This window comes from Lynx rufus, unplaced genomic scaffold (genome assembly GCF_022079265.1).
Source record: "Lynx rufus isolate CCGP_SWC_20201006 ecotype Redwood Valley unplaced genomic scaffold, mLynRuf1.p SCAF_7, whole genome shotgun sequence".
Lineage (NCBI taxonomy): Eukaryota > Metazoa > Chordata > Mammalia > Carnivora > Felidae > Lynx > Lynx rufus.
Window position 1 is genome coordinate 46,532,906 of NW_025814889.1, and position 25,608 is coordinate 46,558,513.

Consider the following 25,608-nt stretch of genomic DNA (forward strand, 5'->3'; position numbering starts at 1 on the left):
GCCTGGGGTTCTGCACTGTCGTGGGCATGTGGTGTGCATGTTAGAGAACACGGGCCAGCAATGCGCCCTTAGCCAAGCGTCCCGTGTGAATGATGGCGCACGTACTACATCCGACGCCCCACCACGTTGTCTTCAGCCAAGTCCTCTCTGACGTGAGAGCAGGACAGGTTCTGCCACGCACTCCTTTTGCAACTTGGATGTTGCTCTTCCCACCGAGTATAGTTGCAAGGAAACAGTCCTTCTCTTATTTATGTATAAACAGGTACCAGTTTTGATTTTATTTCATATTAACATACATGAACATCAAAATGAGAAATGCACAATTTAACCATTCGGCGGCATCTTACTCCAGAAGAACACTATATGCATATTAAACATTTATACAGTCTTTCCACCTAACTTGACAAATGTTCTAAGCCATTGTCCAGCATTTCTCACACAGAAGTCTAGTTTTGCTCTTTAGAAATCACCATTCAGTATCACCCCGGTAGCCTCCGGGGCTTCCCCAAGATCACGGACTCGAGAGAGCCAGCCACCCCCGCCCCCAAGCAGCTCCAGGGCTTGCCCCTGAGGCATGGCAGTCTGGATCCCAAGAACTGATTATTTGACATTCGCAATCAAGGACTAAAGGTTTTAGTGTCTGACTACATCATCAGTCATAGGAAGGAAGGGGACCGTGGCCAAGAGAAATCCCAAATGACGGAAGGCAAATTTCTGCCCAGAGAGGTGTTAAAACCAAGCCCCCCCCCCCCAACCCTCCCGGGACATATCTAAGATTGGAGCTGTTCCTTTCATTTCTCAGAAACGTTCCACGGTTGTGACCAGACCCTGGAAGAAGGGTGTGTGTATACGTAACACGTCAAAAATTACTCTGTGAAACCTGGAGAATGTCTGGTTACATCCCAAATTTAAATGTATGTGGAAAAACTCCGATCATTGAACAGAACTTTTTCAATATAATGACAGTGACTTCCCTGTGCGGTGTCCTCTCTTCCTGCCTTCTTTCTACACCCAGATCACAGCGCGTTATTTGCGCACAACCAGTTAGGTTACACGAAGCTCAGCATCATCATGAACAAGTCAGCTTTGAGTCACGCCATTCATTCTGTGCTGGTTTCAGCAGTCATCACAGGAAACACAAAGTCACATCCTAGTCAAAGGACTATCCATTTCTCAAACACAGAAAAACCTGAGATATGAGTCAGCAACTAGCTACACTTACAGTAAAGAACGACAACCCCCCCCCCCCCCACACACACACACAAAAGCTGCTGACGTGAATTAAGGCTTCAAAAGAGGGCCATACTATAGTTGACAAGACTCAAGCCAGGGAGTTTAAAAGCAGGTATGTACTAACACTTGTATCCTTGTTCCAATCACCTATTTTCAGCTGCCAGGATTGATTCCATACAGTGATTGTAGGTCAAAGGCTGAGAGACCACCTTGGTCCTGCTCCATTTTGATATGTCCCTTCTACTGAAAGAATACTGGGGATAGTTTCTGAGAATAGCTTGGCTGTAGCTTTCCACTCTGCTCACAACGAATCAAATCCAACCACCTTCCCCTCACTTTCCTATACTGTGTTATTCTGAACACTCCTTACGTCACCAGCCTCTCAGCCCTATTAGTAAATCGGAAAGGGAATCACAGAACTACCACCCTCGTCACGTGCTGAGGAGAAAACCATCGAGAAAAAATTGAGTTTCCTGCTTCTCCTCAGCAACGTTAGTTCTTTAATCTTTCCATAGTTTCTCCCTCTTGATAGTTTCCTATAACATTCTACCTGTTAGATTTTTACAAAACCTATATGTGCGGTGAGACCGAAATGGAAAAAACTGTACTCTGGCTGAGAACTCGAAGGTTCTGCTGCTCTGCTACCGACCCAAGTACATCCCCATCTGGCTGAAACCAAGGTAACAACACCGTTCTGAACAATTCTCGGATTTACAGGGAGGGAGGTAGACTTGTTTAGCCTCCCGACCTTAGCTTCAGTCATTATGCTGCCAGATCCCTGGCCGTTAAGTGGAATCCTAGATGGTTTCCCTTCTCTTCATAAAGCTGAGAAGAAGAAAACAAGGTACCACCTCCATCCAGGCCCTACTGGAAATTTGTGCAGAGATAGTCTGAACTGGTCTGCAAAATGTGCCTAGCTACCTACCTACCCACAAGGCCTAGGACACAGGCTACCAGACTTGGTAGTGGTGAGAGCCCCGACTTGCAGTCTGAGGTACTGGGTGTGCTCCGAAGGAGACCACAGCAAGGCCCCTAACGGTCTGTCCGGCAGAGTGATGCGCGCATCGGCTGCCGGGTGAGCGTGGACGCGTGAATCCGCTTTGGATGCGATCGTTTCTCTTGCGTTTACCATGAGGTTCTGTCCCTAATGGGGTCTACCCGCCCGACCCACGAGCTGGCTCAGTCTCAGCGCTAAGGTGCACTACGGAAGGGACAGGACAGAGACTAGTGCTTGAGATCTCCTGTGGCACGACACGAAAATTAAATGGTAGGGGATTCTGTCCTCCAACACCAAATACAACCGGATTTAGGAAGAACGAGAGGATGTGCAATTCGCTGCAAAGTTTCTCATCTGTCTAGGAGGAAATCTAGCATTTGCCCTTCCACTTTCGTTGAGAGATGTGTCAGCTGATCTCTCAAGTGCAGGTGTGGAGAGACACCTGTGTTGATCCATCTTTTGCTTTTACACCATAGCTCCGTTTTCCAAAAATATATATGTATGTACATATATATACTTCAGATTTACAGGGAATATTTTTTTGTGAACAAGACAAACATTGTCAACAGAAGTCACGAGCGTCTGTCTCCTCAGGAGACCTCGATGATCTCCATGCTGCCTGAAAAGCTAGACTGGCTGCCCACCTTCCCCAGCTCTTCCCGCGACCTGTTCTCGGACATGATGCTCTCGCCAAACTCCATCTGGCAGCTTCTGCGTTTAAACTGCTTTTCAAAGGGGCTCTCTTCGTGCCAGCTCCGCCGCGAGTCGGGCCTGTCGCCCGGCTTGTGCCGCCTGCGCACGGAGTACGCTTGGTCGCTGCCGGTGGGCAGCTGGCTGCAGCTGTAGGCCGAGTAGCCGGCACTGCCCCCGTACATGGCGGAGGCAGAGTAGAAGCGCGAGGGCTCTGTGGCAAAATACCAGCTGTTGGCCAGGGAAGGGGCGGAGGTCTGGGGAGCCAAGATATCTGAGTGCCAGCCCTTGAGGCCCAGCCCGGCGGCAGACTTGGCGAGGTGCTGCTGGCTGGCGGACAGGCCCAAGAGGAAGCTGGTGTGGCAGTTGTCCTCCACGCTCCCGCTTCGGTGCAGCGGGGAGAAGAGGGACCGCTGGGCGGCGCCACCGCCCGTCGCTCGCACCGAATGCAGCCGCTTGCCCTGGCTCTCTGCGGGCCTGGCGGGCTGAGGCTTCTTGGGGAGGTTGGCTTCCTCCTTGTCGGGGCTGGTTTCTGGAGTCTGCTCCGACACCTCCTCGACCGGAGAGAACTGGCAGAGCTTGTTGGTCCCATCCAGAGCCGCGGAGGGTTTGTAGTATTCCAGAGCGTCCTCTGACGAGGGGAAACCGTGCAAGGATGCGGCCACGCTGGCCGAGTACGAGACGGACTTGATGTCCAGAGAGAAGGAGCGCTTGAGCTTCCTGCTGTCCTCCAGCTTGCCGGACGGCAGGTGCAGTCCGCTCAGCGCCTGGACCAGCGGGCCGTCCTCCGGCAGCGGTGGCTGCGAGCCGGGCGCGCCGGCAGGGTGCGCGGGCCTTTGCCCTGCCGCCTCTGAGGTAGCGGAGTTGGCACAGGGTGGACCGAGGCACATCTCGCTCTTCTGTCCACCCTCGGAGACCGCGGGCACAGGTTCATTTGGCTTCTCCAGGTGCAGCAGCTTGAGTTTGCTCTTTGGCCCTGATGTGCCGGTCTGGTTCTTAATCTTCTTCTCGTAGTCCAGGAGTTGGCCCAGAAAATTGAAGTTTGGAGATATGGTAGGTCTTTTTTCTTTCACAAATCTACGAAGAGAGGAAAGAAACAAAAACCTCAAATTTTACAACTACACTTTATCTTAAGAACAGTGTTAAATCAGAGTACTAAGTGAATAAATAAGACAGGAAAATATTAGAGCCTCCCAAATACCTATGGAAGATGACTGGCTTAAAAGTTCAAGGTGGAGAATAAAAGGGCCTTTGCACTGGGAGAGCTTTATACCACGTCCTTGGAGCATGCTAGAAAGAGAGGGCCCAGGGCCCAAAAGCTCTAGTTTTAGCCAGCTTGTTTCCAAGGACCCAAGGTTTCCAATGCAACAGATAAGAGAGGATTCCGTCCTCCCCACCAACTCAGGCTGGTGCTGCCCTCAGAAGTACGGTGTGACAGCCACTCTCCCGCTTCAGTTTCCCAATATCAGGCCTTCTCAAAGTCCTCATAGTCACTTCCTCAGGACATTTCATATGTTTAATTAAGGACCAGAAAAGCAAGTATCAGATGGCCACAGCCTCAAAGCACACACCTGAGCTCCTTCTCTTTGTATCCAGCACGACAGCCAGCACGACAGAATCATCAGCCGTCAGCTGGCCTCTGTGTGCTAAGCACTAGGCCAGTGCATTAAACAGAGTATTATATTCGGTTCCCCAAACTCACACAGCTGAAATTCAAAACCAGGTCTCATGTCTGCATCCATTTTTGTAACCACTGTGTTAAAAAAGAATCTTCAAGGGGTAAAAACTAGTAATAAATAGCTTTTCTATTTAATTGTGGAAACAGACTCCTAGAGATAGTGGAAAAATCCTTCGATGGTTTCTAACCTTCATGGACACACCTCAGAAGATGCAGGAGTGAAACTACATTGAAAATTTGTATTTGAATATGGAGAAAAATCAAACTCCTTGGAGATCAAGTAAACCTAAAGCAAATTAACAAAGCCAGAGACAATTGGCTCAACTGTAACAAGTACAAATGCAGGGTCCTCATAGTAAGACTTCGAAACATGACATAAGAGTGCTTTTGCTTCTGGTTTCTACACAGTACCAGAAGACTTTTAGGGAGAAAAGCCTGAATTGAGGACAAGGGAATTAATGCAGACAAAGGGAGGGTCCTTCTCCAGTCTCATTCCTCAAATGAGAAGCTCTTCAGGTAGCTCATTTCTTCTTTCCAAATTTTCCAATTTGAGAAAAAGTCCAGTTGTCACAATAGGCCTGCTTCCCACATCTATATTTATGGCCGTTTATCGCATGAAAACCAATCCCCGCTATCCACGCAGGGGATCCAGATTCACCCACCAAACTCCGGTCCTCACGCCCATGTCACTTGCCTGCCTTCCATCTGACCAAGGGTGGGGGGAGCAACCCAGTCCAAATGCAGAATCTGGGCTACTCTAGAATGAATGGAGGAAATTCCACTCAGTGAATGGATTTTGACAATAACTTGGTCTTGTACGTAGGGTTTTTCCTCACAGTGATAAAAGCACAAAGTTTGAAGTAGAAGTAGGAGTTCTATAACAGGTATCCTGCTGGAGCTTTTTTCTCCTATGTACTTCCCCAATTAGGAAAAGATACAAACTCACTTAACAGGGTAGAGATCTGTTTAGATTTGTTTTTCCTTAAAATTAAAAAGTAGCTGCAGATGAATCTGACACATGTTCAGGTGGAACTCATGCTGACTTATATTCTTCTCTAATCTTTGAAAAACCATTTAAAAATTCAGTCACCTGTAAAGAATGTAACTAAAATAGTCCTGTTTTGCTGTAATTTGGCTACCCACCCTCCTCTCTCTTCATGTCTCAGGTCCAGTGAAAACCCAATCCACAAGGCATATCCCTGTCCTCACCTGTAAGCTTCGTCTAAGGACATGTTCATCCTCTTCATGATGTAGGCGATGGCGATGGTGGCTGAGCGAGAGACGCCAGCTAAGCAGTGTACCAGGACACATCCGTTGCAGGCTTTTGCTTTCTCTGCAGGAGTCAAATTCGAGAAGGGTCACCATGAACAACTTTGTTCAACAGTGAGATCTTGTTGCCATTTGCTTACTTGCATCTGATAACTCAAAGTAAATCTCCTGTATTCATAATATTCTTCCTTTCAATAGTTTTTAAGGAGGTAAGGGAAGATAATTTCCCCCACCATTTACATACAGGACAATGGGGGTTGGTCCCAATATGTTAATAAGCAATGAGTCCCCGACTCAAGATCGCCTCTTACTTGGTACATTTCCCAATGTGTTTTTTACATTATTGTTTTTAATTTTAATAATTTTCCCTGAGTATAAATCCTACATTGTGATGACATGATTCCATTTGTTTAGTGTAGAGAATTTCATAATTACAGAGAAGTATAAAAATAACACCCCAAATCTTAAGATTTAGCTAATATTTTGTTTACCCATATTGTCTGACACTCCCAACTTTTTTCTAGTTATATAAGAGACACTAATTTTTTTTTCCAGTTTTGAGATATAATTTTCAGTTTTGAGATATAACTGACATATAACATTGTATTTTAGGTGTACGGTATAATGATTTGCTACGTATAAGAGGTATTACATTTTTAAAAATATTTTCTCATTTCAAACATATGTGCCATACCTCACTAACTTAAAAAGCAGGAGGGAGAAAGACTTCATCACGATAGCGCATCAGAAAGCAAAAAGATACCAGGTCAAGCTACTTTTAAAATGCTGACTCATAGAATCTTTCTTCCTATTGTTTCCAATTTTTGTTTAGGAGAATTTTCTGTAGGTCATAAAGTGGCTCAACATAATTCATTTGCTGAGTTTAAGAAAAAACTGTGTATATACTAGGAATCAGGTTTAGCAGGTCACTTTAATGAGGACCAAGGGAACTTGTACCTTTCCTGGATATGGAGATGTTACTGATTGCATCATGTATATTCTGTACAACAGGGTAGGACTTTTGGACACTTTGTGAGAACCAAGAACATTAAGCAAACAGTGCTGCCACCTCACTGTTGTGGGGCTTTAAAAGGCTACTTGTAGGAGTGGGCAAAGTTATCCCACACAGCCTGGAAGCTACTCATATTTTAGCCAATATTATGACTGCCTCGATTCTAAACAACTACACACGTGCTCACCATGAACTGCTGCCATGGAGCTAAATTCTTCCCTTTTCCTTCTTGTTTTAGCTGACGGCACCAAAAGTTTACCAAACCTTATGTTAAAGTTCTTATAATTAACATATCCAGGGAATCTGCTCTGGCTCTGGCAACTGAATAGTAATACAAGGCCATTCCAATCTCACCACCTCTGTTACAAATATTACAAATTCCAGGGTATGTGATTTGTTATTATGTACAAAACACATAGGGCTTTTGGATAGTATATGAAAAATCAGCCTTCCTTAGATAAAGAAATCAAACACAGCGGAATAGTAACAAATGAACACGAATACTTCTTGAAATTAAGAAATATGTATATACAACATAATACTACATAAACCCATGTACATAAAGTCCATTACCTTCCTGGGCCTACAGAATACTCTTCCTTATCTCAACTATACAGGATTTAGCCTGTACTGATCTTAGTATTTCCCCTTTTGCCTTGGCTGCTAAGAAGCTCAGAGCTAAGATTTTCACACAATTTCAATAGGTAACTGTAATTCAGATTATACTTCTTCTACCCCCATATTACTTGATTCTTGCCCTTTTTTCCATTTTAATGTGTATGTGTGTCAATGCATCTTTTGATCCCAGTCTCAGACTGTAAGCTGCCTTAAATTCTTATTGGAAGTAGGCTCAGTTTCAATTTTTTTAAAATGTTGACAATATTCTCTCAGTTATTTAAAATAATTATCTCAAAACAAGTCTGTAAGGATCTATAAGGATCTTGCTCCTAACTACCTCAAAGGGTTTAACATTGGGCACATATTATGCAGTAAACACAGTAAATGGGATATGCACCCACATCTTCCTTTAAAAACAATGTTTATTGACTTGGATGAATGTTGCAGAGAAGTAGGGAGGCATGAAGTTCCTTCATCCTTCAAACACAGCAGTACCAAGGCCAGAAGACTTGGAATTCCAGGAATCTGGGCTACAGAGTGACAGAAACATCTCCAGGGGCCCACAGGGACAGTTTGGCGGGACAGGGATGCATGATTGCAAATTGGGAGAGATAAAACAGACAGCATAGGCACTGACTGAAGGAGGATCTCCTTCAGTGGAGAGACAAAAGAAAGAAAAAGAGAGGCTGTGGAAGCATGGTATTGTATTTGGACAAGAGAAAAGCCTCTCTGGACCATGGACCAGGGAACGGAAAAAAGCAGTTAGTCTCTAACTTGCAAACAGCCTTAGGAGTGACAATCCAGGGTTGTGCAACTTTCTCTGGACCAGGACTGGAGCTGGCTGCCAGTCTGTGCACCTGGCCCTGGCGGGGAGGGGGAGCTGGCCCCAGGCTCGGTAGTGAGCTCAGAAGTGATTTGGGAGAAAGCTGTCCCCCTCCCTCAAGTGCTGTGGCAGAGGGTATATTGGCGTTCCAAGGACAAAAGACCCTGCAGGCACCTGCCAGCCGGCGGTCCTCTATCAGTTGGTTGGGCAGAGTGACACTACCCTGGAACCAGGGTGCCCAGGGCAGGATCCTTTAAAACAATGGGGTGTGAATCCCAGCCGAGTGCCTGGGAGGCATGGGAGACTGCAGCAGGACAAACCAGCCCACTCTCACCCACACGGCACTGTGAGGACAGCCTGAACATTGTGGTTTGGAACACCCGGTCCAGGGAGGAGAGACTGGGGTGTCGCCATTTTTCTCCCCATCACCAAAAAGGTGGGGCTTCAGAGAGGACAGTGGGCCCCCAGTGGAGGTGGGACCCGCCTACACCAAACCACACCCTCTGCACCCGGTAACTGTATATCTGCCAGAACAAAACTGACACTGACCAAACCAGATGGCCCCTCCTCCAGACCAGCACAGCCCCCCTTCCAAGGCATCATCCAATAAGTCTGATGATTTTGCATTTCTGATTTGATTCTTGGTCAAGTCTTATTTTATACACACACACACACACACACACACACACACACACACACACACACACTTTTCTTCTTTCTCCCCTTCTCTATTCTGGTTGTTGGTTTGCTTAAACAGACATTTTTAATGTATTATTTTTACACCTCTTCTGTATCTCCTTCTTTATTTTCCTCTCTTTCTCTCAGGATTAAGCCATATAGTTTCTCTTAATCTCTGCTTGGTCATTTTTTCCCCCCACCCCTGTCATTTCTCTCTTTGTATGAGATAAGGCTTCTTCCACTCTACTCCTTTTTAAATTTTTTCCAAGGTCACTTCAATGAATAAATCAAAGCACACCTGGTGGAGGGTCCAAACCACCACGAGTAGGGAGATAAAGCAACCAGAGTCACAACAACAGAGAGTACACAACACACTCCAAAAACACCTCCTGAAGGGACAGGCCCTGGACAATGTATGACCCCTTTTTAATATAGTAGTGTTCGCAGGTGCAGGACACATAACAAGCTATTAAAGCACGTAAAAGACAAAAAAGTAGCCAAAATGATGAAAGGGAAGAATTCTCCCCAAAAGAAATTCCAGGAAGGAATGACAGCCAGAGAATTGGGTCAAAATAGCTATAAACAATATATCTGAGCAAGAATTTATTTTATTTTTTTTTTTTTAAATTTTTTTTTTTTCAACGTTTATTTATTTTTGGGACAGAGAGAGACAGAGCATGAACGGGGGAGGGGCAGAGAGAGAGAGGGAGACACAGAACCGGAAACAGGCTCCAGGCTCTGAGCCATCAGCCCAGAGCCCGACGCGGGGCTCGAACTCACGGGCCGCGAGATCGTGACCTGGCTGAAGTCGGACGCTTAACCGACTGCGCCACCCAGGCGCCCCTCTGAGCAAGAATTTAAAATAATAGTCGTAAGACTAATAGCTGGGCTTGAAAAAAGCATAGAAGACAAGAGAATCTATTGCTGCAGAGATCAAGGACCTAAGAAATAGGCACAATGAATTAAGAAATGTTGTAAATGAGGTGCAAAATAAAGTAGGTGCAATGACAGCAAGGATGGAGAAAGCAGACAGGAGAAGAAGTGAAACAAGATAAAATTATGGAAAATGATAAAGCTGAAAAAAAGGTAGGAAAATACTAGACCACGAGGGGAAAATTAGAGCCCTAAGTGATTCAATGAAACTGGCATAGCGAAACCGGCAAAACACAAAGATAAAGAGAGAATTCTGAAATCAGCTAGGTACACATGGGCCTTAACCTACCAGGGAAGACACATAAGGGTAGTAGCAGACCTGTCCTCTGAAACATGGCAGGCCAGAGGGAGTGGCAGGAAATAGTCAATGTGCTGAATAGGAAAAATATGCAGCCAAGAATGCTTTATCCAGTAAGGCTGTCATTCAGAATAGAAGGAGAGATAAAGGCTTTCCCAGACAAACAAAAACTGAAAGAGTTCATGATCACTAAACCAGCACTGCAGGAGATCCTAAGGGGGACTCTGTGAGTGGAAACCGCACTGAGATACCACCTTACACTGGTAAGAGTGGCTAAAATTAACAACTCAGGAAACAATAGATGTTAGTGAGGCTGTGGAGAAACAGGAACCCTCTTGCACTGTTGGTGGGAATGCAAACGGGTGCAGCCACTCTGGAAAGCAGTGTGGAGGTTCCGCAACAAATTAAAATAGAACTACCCTGTGACCCAGCAATAGCACTACTAGGAATTTATCCAAAGGATACAGGTGTGCTGGCTCATAGGGGCACAGGTACCCCAATGGGTATAGCACCACTATCAACAATAGCCAAAGTATGGAAAGAGCCCAAATGTCCATCAACTGATGAATGGATACAGAAGATGTGGTTTATATATACAATGGAATACTACTTGGCAATGAGAAAGAATGAAATCTTGCCATTTGCATCAACATGGATGGAACTGGAGAGTGTTATGTTAAGTGAAATAAGCCATACAGAGACAGACAGATACCATATGTGTTCACTCTTATGTGGATCCTGAGAAACTTAACAGGAACCCATGAGGGAGGGGAACAAAAAAAAAAAAAAAAAAAAAAAAAAAAAAAAAAAAAAAAAGGAGGTTAGAGTGGGAGAGAGCCAAAGCATAAGAGACTCTTAAAAACAGAACAAACTAAGGGTTGATGGGGGGTGGGAGGGAGGGGAGGGTGGGTGAGGGGTATTGAGGAGGGCACCTGTTGGGATGAGCACTGGGTGTTGTATGGAAACCAATTTGACAATAAATTTCATATATTTAAAAAAAAAATTGAAAAAGGCTGGAAGGAAATAAAACGATGATAACAGATGTGTTAGGATGCTGAAGTTACAGGTTTCCTTTTCTCTGTTTTTCGGATTTTCTGCATTGTATTTACATTGCTTTTACAGTCACAACATCTTTGAGGATGTATTTTAAAAATCTGATTGAAAAGTGATTTCACTGGATTGGGTTCATTAGAACACATTTCTTGGCAGCAATGTGTGTGTGTGCCAGGCAGCTACACACTGGGAGTAATGAGGCTGCACAGACAACAGTCTGCCGTGTAGGGCAGGGAGGGAACAGAAAGGTTGTAAAGGTGGGGAGCAGGTGCTGGAGGGTCTGGGAGTGTTAGGCTAAGAACAGCAGGTTCCTGAACAGGGGCAACAAAAATACTGATGGTGAAAACTGGAGAGAAGAAAAACAAGCTGCCACCACAGCTATTTGGGAATAAAAATCTTTTAACAAAGGGCAGAGAGGATAACAAAAGGGTAAGGGGAAGCCAGTGAAGATGTGAAGTTACAAAGGCTAAAAATAAAGAAGTAATAATTGAGCTTCTAGAGGACAGCTCAAAGAAAAAGAAAACCAAAGAACTTCTCAGATGTTAATTTTTACAACCACTACTACTTACTAAGAGCCAATTATAAATTAGGCGAGTGGCAAGGTATTCTAGGTACGTTATCTATTTTAATCCTCACAATATCCCTATAAAGTGATACATTATCTTCAGTTTCCAGATCAGGAAACGGAGGACCTTACCCAACATCACTTAACTAGTACCCAAGGAAGACAGGACTCAAATACAGTTTGGCTCCAAAGTACATGCCCTTAGTCACCTCCCTGTATGGCCTACATTTAAACTCAAGAGGCGAGGCAGGAGCCTGGAGCAGCAGCGACTGGGACTGGGGCCACCTGGTGCGTGTCCTGTAGTGCAAACAGGCAACCCGAGCTCACTGCTGCCCGTGTGAACTAAAAACAAAGACAAAACTCCATGAACACTTGAGTCCTTCCAACAAACCCAGAAACTTACTGGAATTTACCTAAATAATAAAAAGAAAAAACACCCGCAAGCCTGGAAGTTTCTAAGCCCTGGTATGAGGGTGCATCTTCACAGCGTGCACTCAGCCATGACCCACCCTCACATAAAGCACCCTAGAGACCAGCAACTACCGTGACTGTGCACTGGATTCCAAAACGTGGCCGGACACTCTGCCCTCAATGACCTGGGTGGGATAAGGACAGTGGCCCTAGGAAATAGGCACAAGCAGGTGAAATACTGAGGAGTATGAGGAGTATAAATATTTTCAGATGTTACAAATAAATGACAATATGTGTACTTGGGTGTGTTTAACCAAGTTGGAACACAGTAAATTCTTTTTGTCTGAATTAAAAGTGGCAGGATGACTCCAATACCTCCCATGAAAGAAGAAAGTAAGTTGGGGCAAAGTTATTCATATTCTCTCTTTTCTGCTAACCCTCCTAAAAGCTTAGACATTGTGATGAGTTAAGAGAATCAGGTTCTCTTCTAAATAGATTCTGAAACTGCACTTTTAGCTGAAATTAGAGCCAAATGTCTTTGGATTGATGTGACATGGAATGGGAACATTAACCATAACGTTAAAAAAAGAGAACGTTTGTTCTCTTTTAAAGAGGCAAAAACTGAATGATATACTGAATATTTCCTAGAAGTACAATGGTGGGGGTGATTAATTTGGGGAGTTTTGTTTGTGAATACTGTAATGTGAATTATCTAAGCCATTTATCTTCTGGCATTTCAAAGACTGCATTCTAATTAAAGATGAAAAGTTTTAGCAATCTGGAATCTTGAAGAAAAAAAAAAGGCAGAACTGTTTTGGAATTACTCAATGTTCCAAAAGCATTATCTAGAAAAAAAAAAATTCCTCTCACAGATGAAAGGGTATAGTTGAGGGGCTCAATTTACAGCGTTTCACATCTTAAAAGGAACTAGTTCTTTTTTTAATTACAGTAACCAATTCAGAGTATTTAATTGTGGATTAGGGTGCTCAAGCTTCTGTGACTGGGGGAAGAAAAACTTCTCACATGGAACATCAAGAGTGAACCGTGCCACGCTGCTCAAAAGCAAACAGCGTACCTCCTCTGTTCAGCTACTCTCCACTAAAACCCCATTTCAAATACACATCGCCAATTTACCACCAGAAGACCTCATCCTGCGGCACCAAAATGTTACAAAGCACCTGAAGCTAGGAGTCGGGAGGCTCCAGGACTAACAGGCCCAGGCCCAGCAAACAACACAGCACAGGACAGATCAGAGCCTATCACAATCAACCCCAAGGAAACGACCGTGTGTGTGTGTGTGTGTGTGTGTGTGTGTGTGTGTGTGTGTGAGAATTCTATTAGAGCCGGTATTACTTGAAATTACTGGCACACGGATTGAAGCTTACAAATCTCATGACATAAAGACTTTAGGTGTAATGGGATTTGTTTTCACAGGATTTGACTTTTCTCTGGGGAAAACATAGCAGCAAGGCAAAAACAGTTTAAGGAATGCCACCAAACTTTCCAAAAGTCTTTTATAGGATTTGAGGAAATGCCTACAAAATTTAATCCCAGAAGTTTAACTGATTTCAAGTGCTTGCAAATATGTAATGACAGATGCCATCAGGCTTAACCCTGGCAGTGGTTTAGTTAGCTATAATGTCACAAGGCCAGTCTCTTAGAGACAGCATGGCACGTCACCTTGGCCACTGAATGAGATAAGCAGCATCATGTGTTGTTTTCAGACTTTTGAAATCTCTGCAATAGCCTCCTTTTCTCTAAAGAGAGAAAAAGGGAGAGAGGGGAGGGGTGCACCTGCACATGAGACTATAAACCTTAAAGGGCTTGTAATACTACCCTGAACTACTTACCGATGAAATCGACTGATTTGTCCAACCACGGCAAAATTTTCTCGCAGAAACTATCATTCACAGGCACGCGCAGGAAATGAGACTCGGGGATAAAGTCGGGCTTAGGACAGGTATTGCTGGCATTTAACACATAACCAATCCCATTCTGTTGCATCAGCTCCTGTGGAGGGAAAGAGCAATTAAAATGTGAGTGCCACACTGAGCACAATCACTTTGGAAGAGGAAAGCCTAACATCATGATCAAAATTACTAGTTTCCTTGAAATCAGGGTTAATTCAATCGGTGAAACCCAAAAACCTAGCGCAATGACATTTAGAGACTTCAGTTTCAAGCAGAATTGTTTTTAAGGGTAAAAAAAAAAAGCTGTTTCCAATGGCATGCTTGAAGAACACACATCATGAATACAACCAATTCTCTATTATCTTCACTGCTGAGAGAGAAGTCGAAGAATACAAAATAAAACCATGACGGTTCGCTCTGACTTTAGAATACAGGTGCACACAACAAGAACATTTTCTTCCCAAACCAAACATGTTGATTGTTCTCAAAGACACAGTCCTAGGTAGTCTTTGAGCTCACAACACTCTTGTGAAAGACTGAATCTACTGCCAGAGCTTTATCAGCTCTACATGCTGACAACTGACTCGTAAATACAGATCCTCTTCCATTTCCGGCCCCTCCTTCCAACCACCTACTGATGTCTCTATTTGTATGCTCCTCTGGCCCTTCAAACTCAAAATGTCAGAAACTCAAACACAGTATCATTCTGTGCCCCAAATACCTGTTTCCTCTTTGGAATCCAAAACTGGTTTGTGGTAATACTATTTACTCAGACACTTGAGCTGGAAAACAGGATCCTTTCATTTCGCTTCCTTCACGACCCCCATCCAAATGGCTGCCACAGCCTTTTGGTAGAACCTACCCTCCCCCTCTCCACCATTTGTCCTCTCCTCTCTGTTCCCTCTGGTTGCTGCTCAGTCAGTGGTCAGCCCTCACCACCACCAGCAACACACAGAGCCACCAGGGAGTTCTTAAAGCTTGCGGGGTTTCATCTCTAAACCATATACTGAACAAGAACCAAAGTGATCTTTCTTACAATCAAACAAGGGCTAAGTGCTTAGTTTACACTTTAATGTCATCATCGTCTCGCTGCCTGCTCTTGCCCAAATCCCCCAACAAGACGTATACGCCCACGCTTCCATGCTGGCATTCACACCATTCCTGTGCCTGTTCCTCCTCCTGGTGACTCTCTTCCACTTTGCTGGCTTTGTGGAAATCAGCCTTACTATGTACTCCTTCCACTGACGCATAATTAACCATTCCGTTCCCTGCCCTTCCAAAGTACTTTGTTCACTGAGCACACAGTTATAATTAGCAGATAATTTTTGTCTCTCCTATTAAATAGCGAGGTAGATCTTGGACTGATTCTCACTTGTTTTTCTACCTTTGGCACCGGGTACGTAGTTACACTCAATACGTGTTTGTTCGACTGATACGCCGTCTACCGTTTTCCAGACAAGCCTACATACACAACCCCCCTTCATTTAGTTCTATGTGTTCTAAGCCTAAAATAATTCCCTTGTAAGCAACGCTGGTCATTTATTCCCTTTCTTGGAATGGCACCTCCTCTCCAAATCTTTTCCAACTACCTGAAAGACAGTTGATGATCTTCCTGTTTTCCCTCCTGAGACATGCCGATTCCCTGAGTCTCTTCATTTACATTTGGCACAAGAAATACATCTTACATAAAAGGCAGACTTAATAAACCCTCTTTCACCTGTGAGATGATGTCAAGAAACGGCTTTGAGAACCAGGTGAGCTTCCTGGAGTGACTGACGCCTCTGTGGTGCCAGAGCCCCAGTCTGCTGATGCTCTCACGTGCTTCTGCTAGGTTAATAACTAGGCTGTGAAGATCTCCATGGTGTTCACTACAACTTTTAAACTTGTGTACATGTAGCAAAGGTCACGTTTGTTTTTCTGCACTGAGATTACTACCATTTGATCAACCGCAGTATCTCCCATGTAAGAACAGCAGCGGGTCACTGGAGTTAAGAGCCTTTCAAGCCTTTCTTGCCAATGGTCCTTAAAAGAGATGAACCATCTTATGTGTCTTTCTCCTATACACCAGCAGTACTACAAAGGTTTATTAAATTAAAAGTAAAGGGAAGTAGTAATGTCGCTTTCCACCCAATTCAGTAATGAGGACCTAGAAGTTTCAGAAGACAAAAGGCAGTTCCAAGAACAAAACATGTTACAAGTGTATAGTGACTGTCAAATTTGATTTTCCCACAGAAAGAACATAACAATGTATACTTCTGACAAGTAGCCTCATAACCTACAGTTTATAGAAATGGCCACTTAACCGAAATTCAGTCAAAAAATATTTGCTGAGCACCTTTGCTAGAGGTTTATTAATAATAATATTATGGTACATGGCACATATGAATAAAATAATATCTAACAGTTAATGAATGCCTACTTTTTCCAGGCACTGTGCTAAGCATTTAAATAGACTGTCTCTCAAGGATGTGAAGAAAAAGAAACCTTCTTGCACTGTTGGCAGGAATGCTAACTGGGGCAACCACTCTGGAGAACAGTATGGAAGTTCCTCAAAAAGTTAAAAAATAGAACTACTCTATGATCCATTAACTGCACTACTGGGTATCTACCCAAAGAATACAAAAACACTAATTCAAAGGGATACATGCGTCCCTATGTTTACAGCAGTATTATTTACAATAACCAAATTATGGAAGCAGTCCAAGTGTCCGTGGATAGATGAATGCATAAAGAAGATGTGGCATATATGTGTGTGTGTGTGTGTGTGTGTGTGTGTGTGTGTGTGTGTGTGTATTGGAATATTATTCAGCCATTAAAAAAGAATGAAATGTTGCCATTTACAATGATGTGGCTAGAGCTAGAGAGTACAATGCCAAGTGAAATAAGTCCAGGAAAGACAAATATCATATGATTTTACTCATATGTGGAATCTAAGAAACAAAATAAGCAAAGGGAAAAAAAGGGAGACAAAGCAAGAAGCAGACCCTTAACTATAGAGGATAAATTGATGGTCATCAGGAGAGGTGGGGGGTGGGGAGGGATGGCTGACTAGGTGATGGGGATTAAGGAGGGCACCTGTCATGATGAGCACCAGGTCATGTACGGACATGCTGAGTCACTATACTATACACTGAAAGTAATACGATACTGCACGCTAACTATACTAGAATAAAAATAAAAAACTTAAATAGACTGTCTTTATTTAATCCTCACAACCACCCTCTGATATGGATACTATTATGATCCCCATTTTAAAAATGAGGAAACTGAGGCTTAGAAAGTTACACAATGTTTGCAGTCACACAGCTAGTGGGATAGAGTCAAAGTTCAAATCAAGAATATCCACCTCCAAAACCTGTCCTTAGTGACCATGCTTTGCTGAAGTTCTGTTTAAAGCAAATTAGGGGTGGTGTCTGGGTGGCTCAGTCCGTTAAGCATCCAACTTCGGCTCAGGTCATGATCTCACAGTTCACGAGTTCGAGCCCCGCATCGGGCTCTGTGCTGACAGCTCAGAGCCTGGAGCCTGCTTCGGGTTCTGTGTCTCCTTCTCTCTCTGCCCCTCCCCTGATAACATTCTGTCTCTCTCAAAAATAAAAATAAACATTGAAAAAAAAAAGCAAATTAGATGGAGCAACAAGGGAATTAGCCTACATATACACATCCTTTGTAACTAATTCAAGTATTAGAATATAAAGTTTAATTTCATTCTTTATGCCCATTTCAACTATCATTAATAAATTAGAAAGTAGAGGGACCACTCTGGCCTGAACTTCTTTGAGGAGACTTTCAGAGCAACTCAGGACACATTTGAGGACACTCACACAAAGTGTTGATTTTGCTCTGTTTCCCCTTATTGTCACCTCAGCTGTTGCCACAGGCATTACAGTGCTGGCCTCTGCCATGTTTGCACAGGTATCTACTGCTGCAGGGGGAGAACTGGCTCCCTGCGTGCAGGTCCACTGCCCTGTGCTGACTGCTGCCACACACCAACCTTCAGCAACACCGCCATGCTGGACAGACGGAAATGTGCAAAGGGCACCATTCTGACCTGACATATTTAAGATACATCAATAATCCAACCTTACAATGCTGTTTATATCTCAAAAGTATTTTTCACTTATAAAACAGTGTACCATAAAAGATGCATTTAAGTAGTAAAGGTGTTTTTGAGTATTTATTTTATTTATGTATTTATAATTTCTACACCCAACATGGGGCTTGAACTCACAACCCTGACATCAAGAGTCACACACTCTTTTGTGACTGAGCCAGCCAGGTGCCCCAGCAGTTTTTTAATTTTTAAATAACTGGCAAAAGGGGAAGGGTGAAAAAGACTAATATATTAAAACTGAGTGGTGATAAAATAATTTAAACACAGGGGTGCCTGGAGGGTTCAGTTAAGCATCTGACTCTCGGGTTTCAACTCAGGTCATGATCTCACAGTTCACAGGATCAACCCCCGCATAGGGCTCCGTGGTGACAGTGTGGAGCCTAATTGGGATTTCTCTCTCCCCTCTCTCTCTGCCCCTACCCAGCTCGTGCTCTCTCTCAAAATAACCTAAAAAATGCATATGAAAAAATAATAATTTAAACATGAAATGAGAAAAAGGAAATGATCTTAATGGTAAACATAACTTGCTTTATAAAAATTTTACTGTAAAAATGTTTATTAAGTCAATTATTCAACTAGTCCCTGAAATTCTTTTTGCCGTAAGATGGGACTTGATAAATAAAACATGGCTAATTTTTTTTTTTAATTTTTTTTTTCAACGTTTATTTATTTTTGGGACAGAGAGAGACAGAGCATGAACGGGGGAGGGGCAGAGAGAGAGGGAGACACAGAATCGGAAACAGGCTCCAGGCTCTGAGCCGTCAGCCCAGAGCCCGACGCGGGGCTCGAACTCACGGACCGCGAGATCGTGACCTGGCTGAAGTCGGACGCTTAACCGACTGCGCCACCCAGGCGCCCCAAAACATGGCTAATTTTAAAAACAAAGAGGCAAACAAAAATCCAAAGACGTTACCATGTAAAATTTAAATACAATAATGGTTACTAAATTGAACACAATATGTAATCTGGTGGCAGTAACTACATCAGTGCAAAAGTCAGTAAAATAATACATATACACTTGAACCACTTTAATTTAAAACAAATAAATGTACATTCATTCACTAACTTCTGATGCTGGACCATGGCTGCTTTTTTTTTTTTTTTTGTATGGTTTAGCTGATGGGAGTTCTTAAGCAAATCACAACCAAGTGCATATACTACTTAAGAGCTTTCATTTCTCAGAAGAGCAAAAACCTGTGAAACAACATCAGTACAGAATCCTGGTTTATGACTGCCCCTCAGGTATTTTACAGTTGCCTTACTGCTTCCTAGTTTAGACAGAAAAAAGACGTAAAGCGATTTGGTTTTCCTGGATCGTCCCAAAACATTTCACCTAAATCACAGAAAAACAACACTCTTCCCTCATTCATATTTCATGGGCGTATGTAATATTTTAATTAATGTGCACAATTATAATAACAAGTACGCTGGCCTAAACAAGTTTGAGAACAAACACGATACCTCCTGGTAAGCACACTGTTCCAGCAGTGGAGGCACAGGAGCCTACTGCTAGCCTAGCCGAAGGCGGGCGGCACCTGCTGGGCCTCAGGGTTGAGAGGTGGGTGAATAGCTGAGTTTTGAAGGTTCTTGTAGCCATACATTCTATTAACTTGCTCTCCGGATTGTTTTTACAAATGTACATATAAGTGGCTCGAGGGCATCTTAAGGCAATGTTTCTGATGATGGTGCTGGGCTGGAACTACTATTAGGAAGAATGGGTCTGTTTTATAGAATGATTGCTTTCATTTGCACATGAATGTCAAGGACTTCTTACTACACTAAAAAGAGATATGTATGGAATTTGCTCAGTTTTGTTTTACACAACTGAAAATTTCTCTGCCCCGTTATTAAGCATCACAGTTTGTAAGATTCTCTGGAATCCCGTTATGCCGTTTAATATGTAGCTCAACTTTGTGCTAAGTCTGTGAACAAATGTTTTCTACTGGCAAAATAATCTTCTCTGGCTTCAAATATCCTTCTGATACCTTGGTCTCTCAGTTCTTTGAACTTCTCACTTTCACCATTCACAAATGTGACCCGGTCAGTCCCGGTCAATACCAACAACCTTGGCCTGTCCCTCATCTTGACCTCACCCCCCGCCCCGACCCTTCCTCCTATCCTTCCAGCTCGCTCTCTCTCACACCACCACTCTTGGAATCCTTTCGTTCCCCTGGATCTACACTTCTCTGACTCTACCCCCTTTTCGGTCCTTCATCTTCATGGTAGCTGTCTGCCTTCCTTGCCCAAGTGAAATTCTGTGGTCCGTCATTATAAATTACTCCTTTGCCTCCACCCTCAACTCCTGTGTCCCACTATGGCTTCTTCACACTCACCCAGCAAGATTACAGCCCTGGGTAAATCTAACTCTCCATCTGGTCTGCCTCTGCACCCACGAAGCCACACCCACACCCGCCTGGTCTGTGTCTGCGCCCATGCAGCTGAACACAGCCAGAGAAAACCACTCAGCAACGCTGCTCCATCTCAATTCCAATTCATGCTCCTCAGCAATCGTTTTATTTCCCTAGGTTCCCTCTCTCCTACATGCCGTTCCACCCATTTCCCCTTTTCTTCAAATTCCTTCTCCTCACTCTCAGCTGACGGAGGATCTTGTTTCCTGGGGTACTGAAAAATGTACACAGTCAGAAGCAAATTTTTGTATATTTCCTCTAACCACATTTACCCTTCTAACAGCACATGCACCTACCTGTGTGCCCTACCTTCCCTCCTGCTGCATGGATGAATGCCGTGTGGCAGGAATAATGAGAAGTGTGTGGGTACTGGACCCAGAAAAACCAAAGCACAACCTAGCATGTTACCGCTTGTTACCTGAATGATCTTGAGTAGGTCGTCTAACCTCTCTCAGCTTCAGTTTCCTCACCTGTAAAGTAAGGCTAATGACGTACATTTTATAAAGCTATTATAAGGACAAAATAACTGGCACATAATATAAGAGTCTCATTAAATGTTAGTTCCCTTACACTTTATCTTATTTTAAAAATAGCTTGTGGGAAGGTAAATTGGCACAGATACTATGGAAAACGATATGGAGGTTCCTCAAAAAATCAGAAATAAAATTACCGTATGATCCAAAAATTCTACTTCTGGGTATGTATCTGAAAGAAATGAAAACACTAACTCGAAGAGACATCTGCACCCCCATGTTCACTGCAGCATTATTTACAACACTCTAGATATACAGAAGTGTTCCATCAATTGATGAACGGATAATGATGTAGTACAGGTATACGATGAAGTGTTATTCAGACATAAAAAAAAGAATGAAATCTTGCCAATCTTGCCATTTGCGACAACATTATGAGGACATTATGCTAAGTGAAATAAGTCAGAGAAAAATACTATACAGTCTCACTTACATATGTGGAATCTAAAGGAATCTACTCAGAGATACAGAGAACATATGGGGGGTGTGGGTGACAATGGTCAGAAGGGACAAACTTCCAGTAATAAGTCATGGGGATGTAATGTACAGCACTTAAAAGTTCTCATCAGAAGAAAAAAAAAAATTGTAACCGTGTGGGTGATGGATGGATTCTTGCTTCAATATACAATTAAGAAAACTTTCAAAAATAACATTTTTGAGTCAAAAATAATCTTTATTTCATTATTTTATTATTCATTATGATTTCCATTCACAATTTTTTCCCTCTCAAAGTTTCTCTCTCCTAAATAATGAAATAAACTTTGCCCTGTAGTTGGAACTAATTTGTAAGTAAGGGTCCTATAATCTGTTGTTGCAGACTATGAAGTAATAAATGGAACACAGATTGATATACAAGCCTTAATAAAACTGCTCTACTTGGCCAAGTTTCCCATGTTCAGCTAGACTGAGGAGAGAGATCACATTAAATCACCACAGGCACTGCAATTCTAGACAATGGAATTGTCACTTTTTTTTCTGAAGTCCATTCAAATAAATATTTTTGCATTTGCCACTCCTTTTGCCTTCAAAACTGACCTTACATCCTACTTCCTCCATCCAGCCTTCCTCAATCAACCACACCCACTGTATCCACCACTCACAAAAGCCTCTGGTATACCCCACCTCTTGAGGACATTGACCAAGGGCCCTGTGAACCAGGAACTGTCCTTGGTGCTAGGGATACGTGATTTCATTTGAACCTCACGTGAATGCTAGAAGGCAGGAATCGTGACAGTTTGTAGGTGACGAAACTGAGATTCAGCAACTTAGCTAAAGTGATATGGATGGTAAGGTAAGACCTGGGAAGCAAAACTGCCCACCTCCAAGGCCAGCTGTCAACCATCACTCCAGGCTGCGTTGGTAGTGGGAGTTCTACAGTCACTCACCTCGTCTTGTACATCATTGTGGAATGAACTGGTCTTGTCTACTCAACTTGAGCACCATGTGGTGTATTTTTACTGATAATTTTGACCTTTGCCTTCCTAGATCATATGGAAACCCTGAAGGCAGTATTCTGTGTCTAGGCTACTAGTTCTGGTAAGAAAACAACAGAGAAAGTGGCAGTCATCCCAGTGGCAGGCAACACAACTGGGCAGCACAAGAAAACCAACTTTGCTGGTTCCAAGAGTGAAATGAGCAACACCAAGAGTGCCAACAGCACACTGTCTGGGGGGCAAGGGGGCAGCAGAACTGCTAACTTACTGCAGATATAGCTCTGGCTTTGTGACTACTGACAACAGATGATTCCATCATACATTTCATGCATTTAAGTGTGAAACTAAAGTCTCTACTGGAAATGTTAAGCGAGAAGGCAGAAAATCAAGAACTTTGGTCTTTCAACAGTAACTAGAGATTCTTGCGCAAATCCCACTCAGTTCAGATGTGAACTGGGAACTGGCAAACTACTTTTAGTACAATAAGCTATTCCTGTTCCAATTCTTGTATAAAGACTAGAGAATAAAAGAACAGACTGTGAGAAACAAAAGTACAGTTGTGAGGGGAAAAGAAATTGAAAGTATTCTTTTTGCTACCAATGACTTCTTACGGTCTTTTACAGAAGAGCTATGCCTTGGAAACCTGAGTAAAATTAAAATATGTTGAAAGTATTGACCTACACTGTCCTCTGTGGTAGCCACAAGCCACATGAGGCCACTGAGCACCTGAACTGTGCCACACTGAGATGGGTAGTAATTATGAAATATACACCATATTTTAAAGACTTAGTACAAAAAATACATAAAATAGCAATAGTTTTTCTACATTGATTGCATATTGAAATAATATTCTAGATATACTGTGATAAAGTTATCAAAATTAACTTCACCTGTTCTTTTTTACTTTTTTAATAAAGCTATTGAAACATTTTAAGTATATGGCTTGTATTACCTTTCTAGTGGACAGTGCTGATACAGAATGTGCTGTAGGAAAACTAGGGAAAGAAAATCTCAGCAGTGACTCAAGAAACAGTTTAGATTATCAGTCCTTCATAACAGCCTGTTCTAGAGAGTTCCAGCTTCTACGTTTTTTTATTTATTTTTGGGACAGAGAGAGACAGAGCATGAACAGGGGAGGGGCAGAGAGAGAGGGAGACACAGAATCGGAAACAGGCTCCAGGCTCTGAGCCATCAGCCCAGAGCCTGACGCGGGGCTCGAACTCACGGACCGCGAGATCGTGACCTGGCTGAAGTCGGACGCTTAACCGACTGCGCCACCCAGGCGCCCCGAGAGTTCCAGCTTCTAGAAGATGGGTATGTCTGGTGTTATATGAACACAAGCCTTAAAGCCAGAACAGTAGCTTGAGTGAGGATGATCTCTGCCACTAACCAGCTTTGAAGTCCATGACTTCCCAGCCACAAAATCTTGGGTAAGTGACAACTCAGAGCCAACCTATGTCTTAATCCTATTATGAGGGTTAAATGCAATAATATAAAGAGCCTAGCATTTTAAGTGGTAAATATGATTTTAATAAAGTTTCTGTGATATGCTTTTAAAATATTTTGGTGTCACTTGATTTAAAAGAAAACTAGGGGTGCCTGGGTGGCTCAGTCGGTTGAGCAACCGACTCCAGCTCAGGTCATGATCTCACGGTTTGTGAGTTCGAGCCCCGTATCGGGCTCTGTGCTGACAGCTCAGAGCCTGGAGCCTGCTTCAGATTCTGTGTCTCCTTCTCTCTCTGCCCCTCCCCCTCTCATGCTCTGTCTCTCTCTGTCTTAGAAATAAACATTAAAAAAAAATTTTTTTAAAAACTAATAAAATTAGTGGTCTTATCATCGACGTTTTTAAAAACTTCAGCTTCTAAATTCTAATAAAAAGGTATGTGCTATTAGGAAAAATTACAAAATCTTCATCTCTGGAGATCTTTGGGAAGAGAAGCAGCATATTATTTCTCCTGGAAAGTTTAAATCAGAGAGCTGAGCAGAAAGATCAGTTCAAGCTATCTGTTCAACAGAGCCACATCTGGTCCCAAAACTCATCTGTTGGGTGTTGTGGAATTCACTTAATGTTTCTGGAATATCAGCTTCCTCATTGATCAAGGAAAGGAGACTGACTGCATGATCTCTAAAATCCCTGTCAGCATTAGGACTCTTCTCAACAATGAATCCAGAGGTCACTATGGGATTCCTGCTCACCATTTTCAAAGCATGCTTACTTCTCACCATCCTTTACATCTGCTGTAAAGAAGTTTCCTGACAGTCTTCCACAAAACCTCCTTGCCCAGGCTGTTTTCCCCTTGAGCTTCCATAAATTTATTCCTTCCCCACAACCACCTCCTCCCAATGCTTCTGTGTACATATCCTCTTCAGCCTGTTCAGTGTCCACTGAGAAACCAGCTGAAGGAGAAAACCATCCTCTCCCCATGTCTTCAACTCCAGGGTCCATTTTAACCGCTAGAGTCGTTAACAGACACATATGTTAAACCTGGAAATAGTACATAGCAAAATGAATGTGCCATTTAACTTGATGTCAAAAGTAACAAAAATGATCTATAACACAATTATTTGTAAAAGCACCTGCTGACTGGTTATGTTTTTTTGTTTGTTTTAACTAGGGGTAAATCGGGACAGGATCCTTAACTAGGATGAATTTTATTTCATTTTCCGATTGAGGATTAACTAAAACATCTTCAGCTTTATCCCAGGGATGCATGTGACTGTAGGAAATTAATTTTGGTTTCTGTGACATAGGTTGCTTATCTCTAAAAGAGAACAATAATCACGTGTTCAAAGGAACTGTGACCCCACCAGAAAGGCTCAATAAAAGTATAAACTATCGGCAGCTCTTCCTGCCTATGGGTCCTGTCCCCGTGCTTTAATAAAATCATCTTTTTACACCAAAAAAACCCAAAACAGTATAAACTATCAATTTTCAAACCTCTCACAGTAAAAGCA

At 43.0% G+C, this 25,608-nt stretch overlaps 1 protein-coding gene across 8 annotated transcripts in view; it reads right to left on the bottom strand.

Moving 5' to 3' along the window:
- Positions 1 to 247: 247 nt before the first annotated feature.
- The window catches only part of DUSP16 (dual specificity phosphatase 16), an 89,818-nt gene continuing 64,457 nt past the window's right edge, over positions 248 to 25,608 (bottom strand). For all 8 annotated transcript variants that reach the window (XM_047067043.1, XM_047067041.1, XM_047067039.1 and 5 more), the window contains 3 exons: positions 14,109 to 14,268; positions 5,808 to 5,931; positions 248 to 3,997 (listed from right to left, as the gene is read on the bottom strand). In XM_047067043.1, the coding sequence (XP_046922999.1) occupies positions 2,821 to 3,997; positions 5,808 to 5,931; positions 14,109 to 14,268 (1,461 nt within the window). In that variant the 3' untranslated portion in view covers positions 248 to 2,820. The remainder of the gene's footprint in view (positions 3,998 to 5,807; positions 5,932 to 14,108; positions 14,269 to 25,608) is intronic.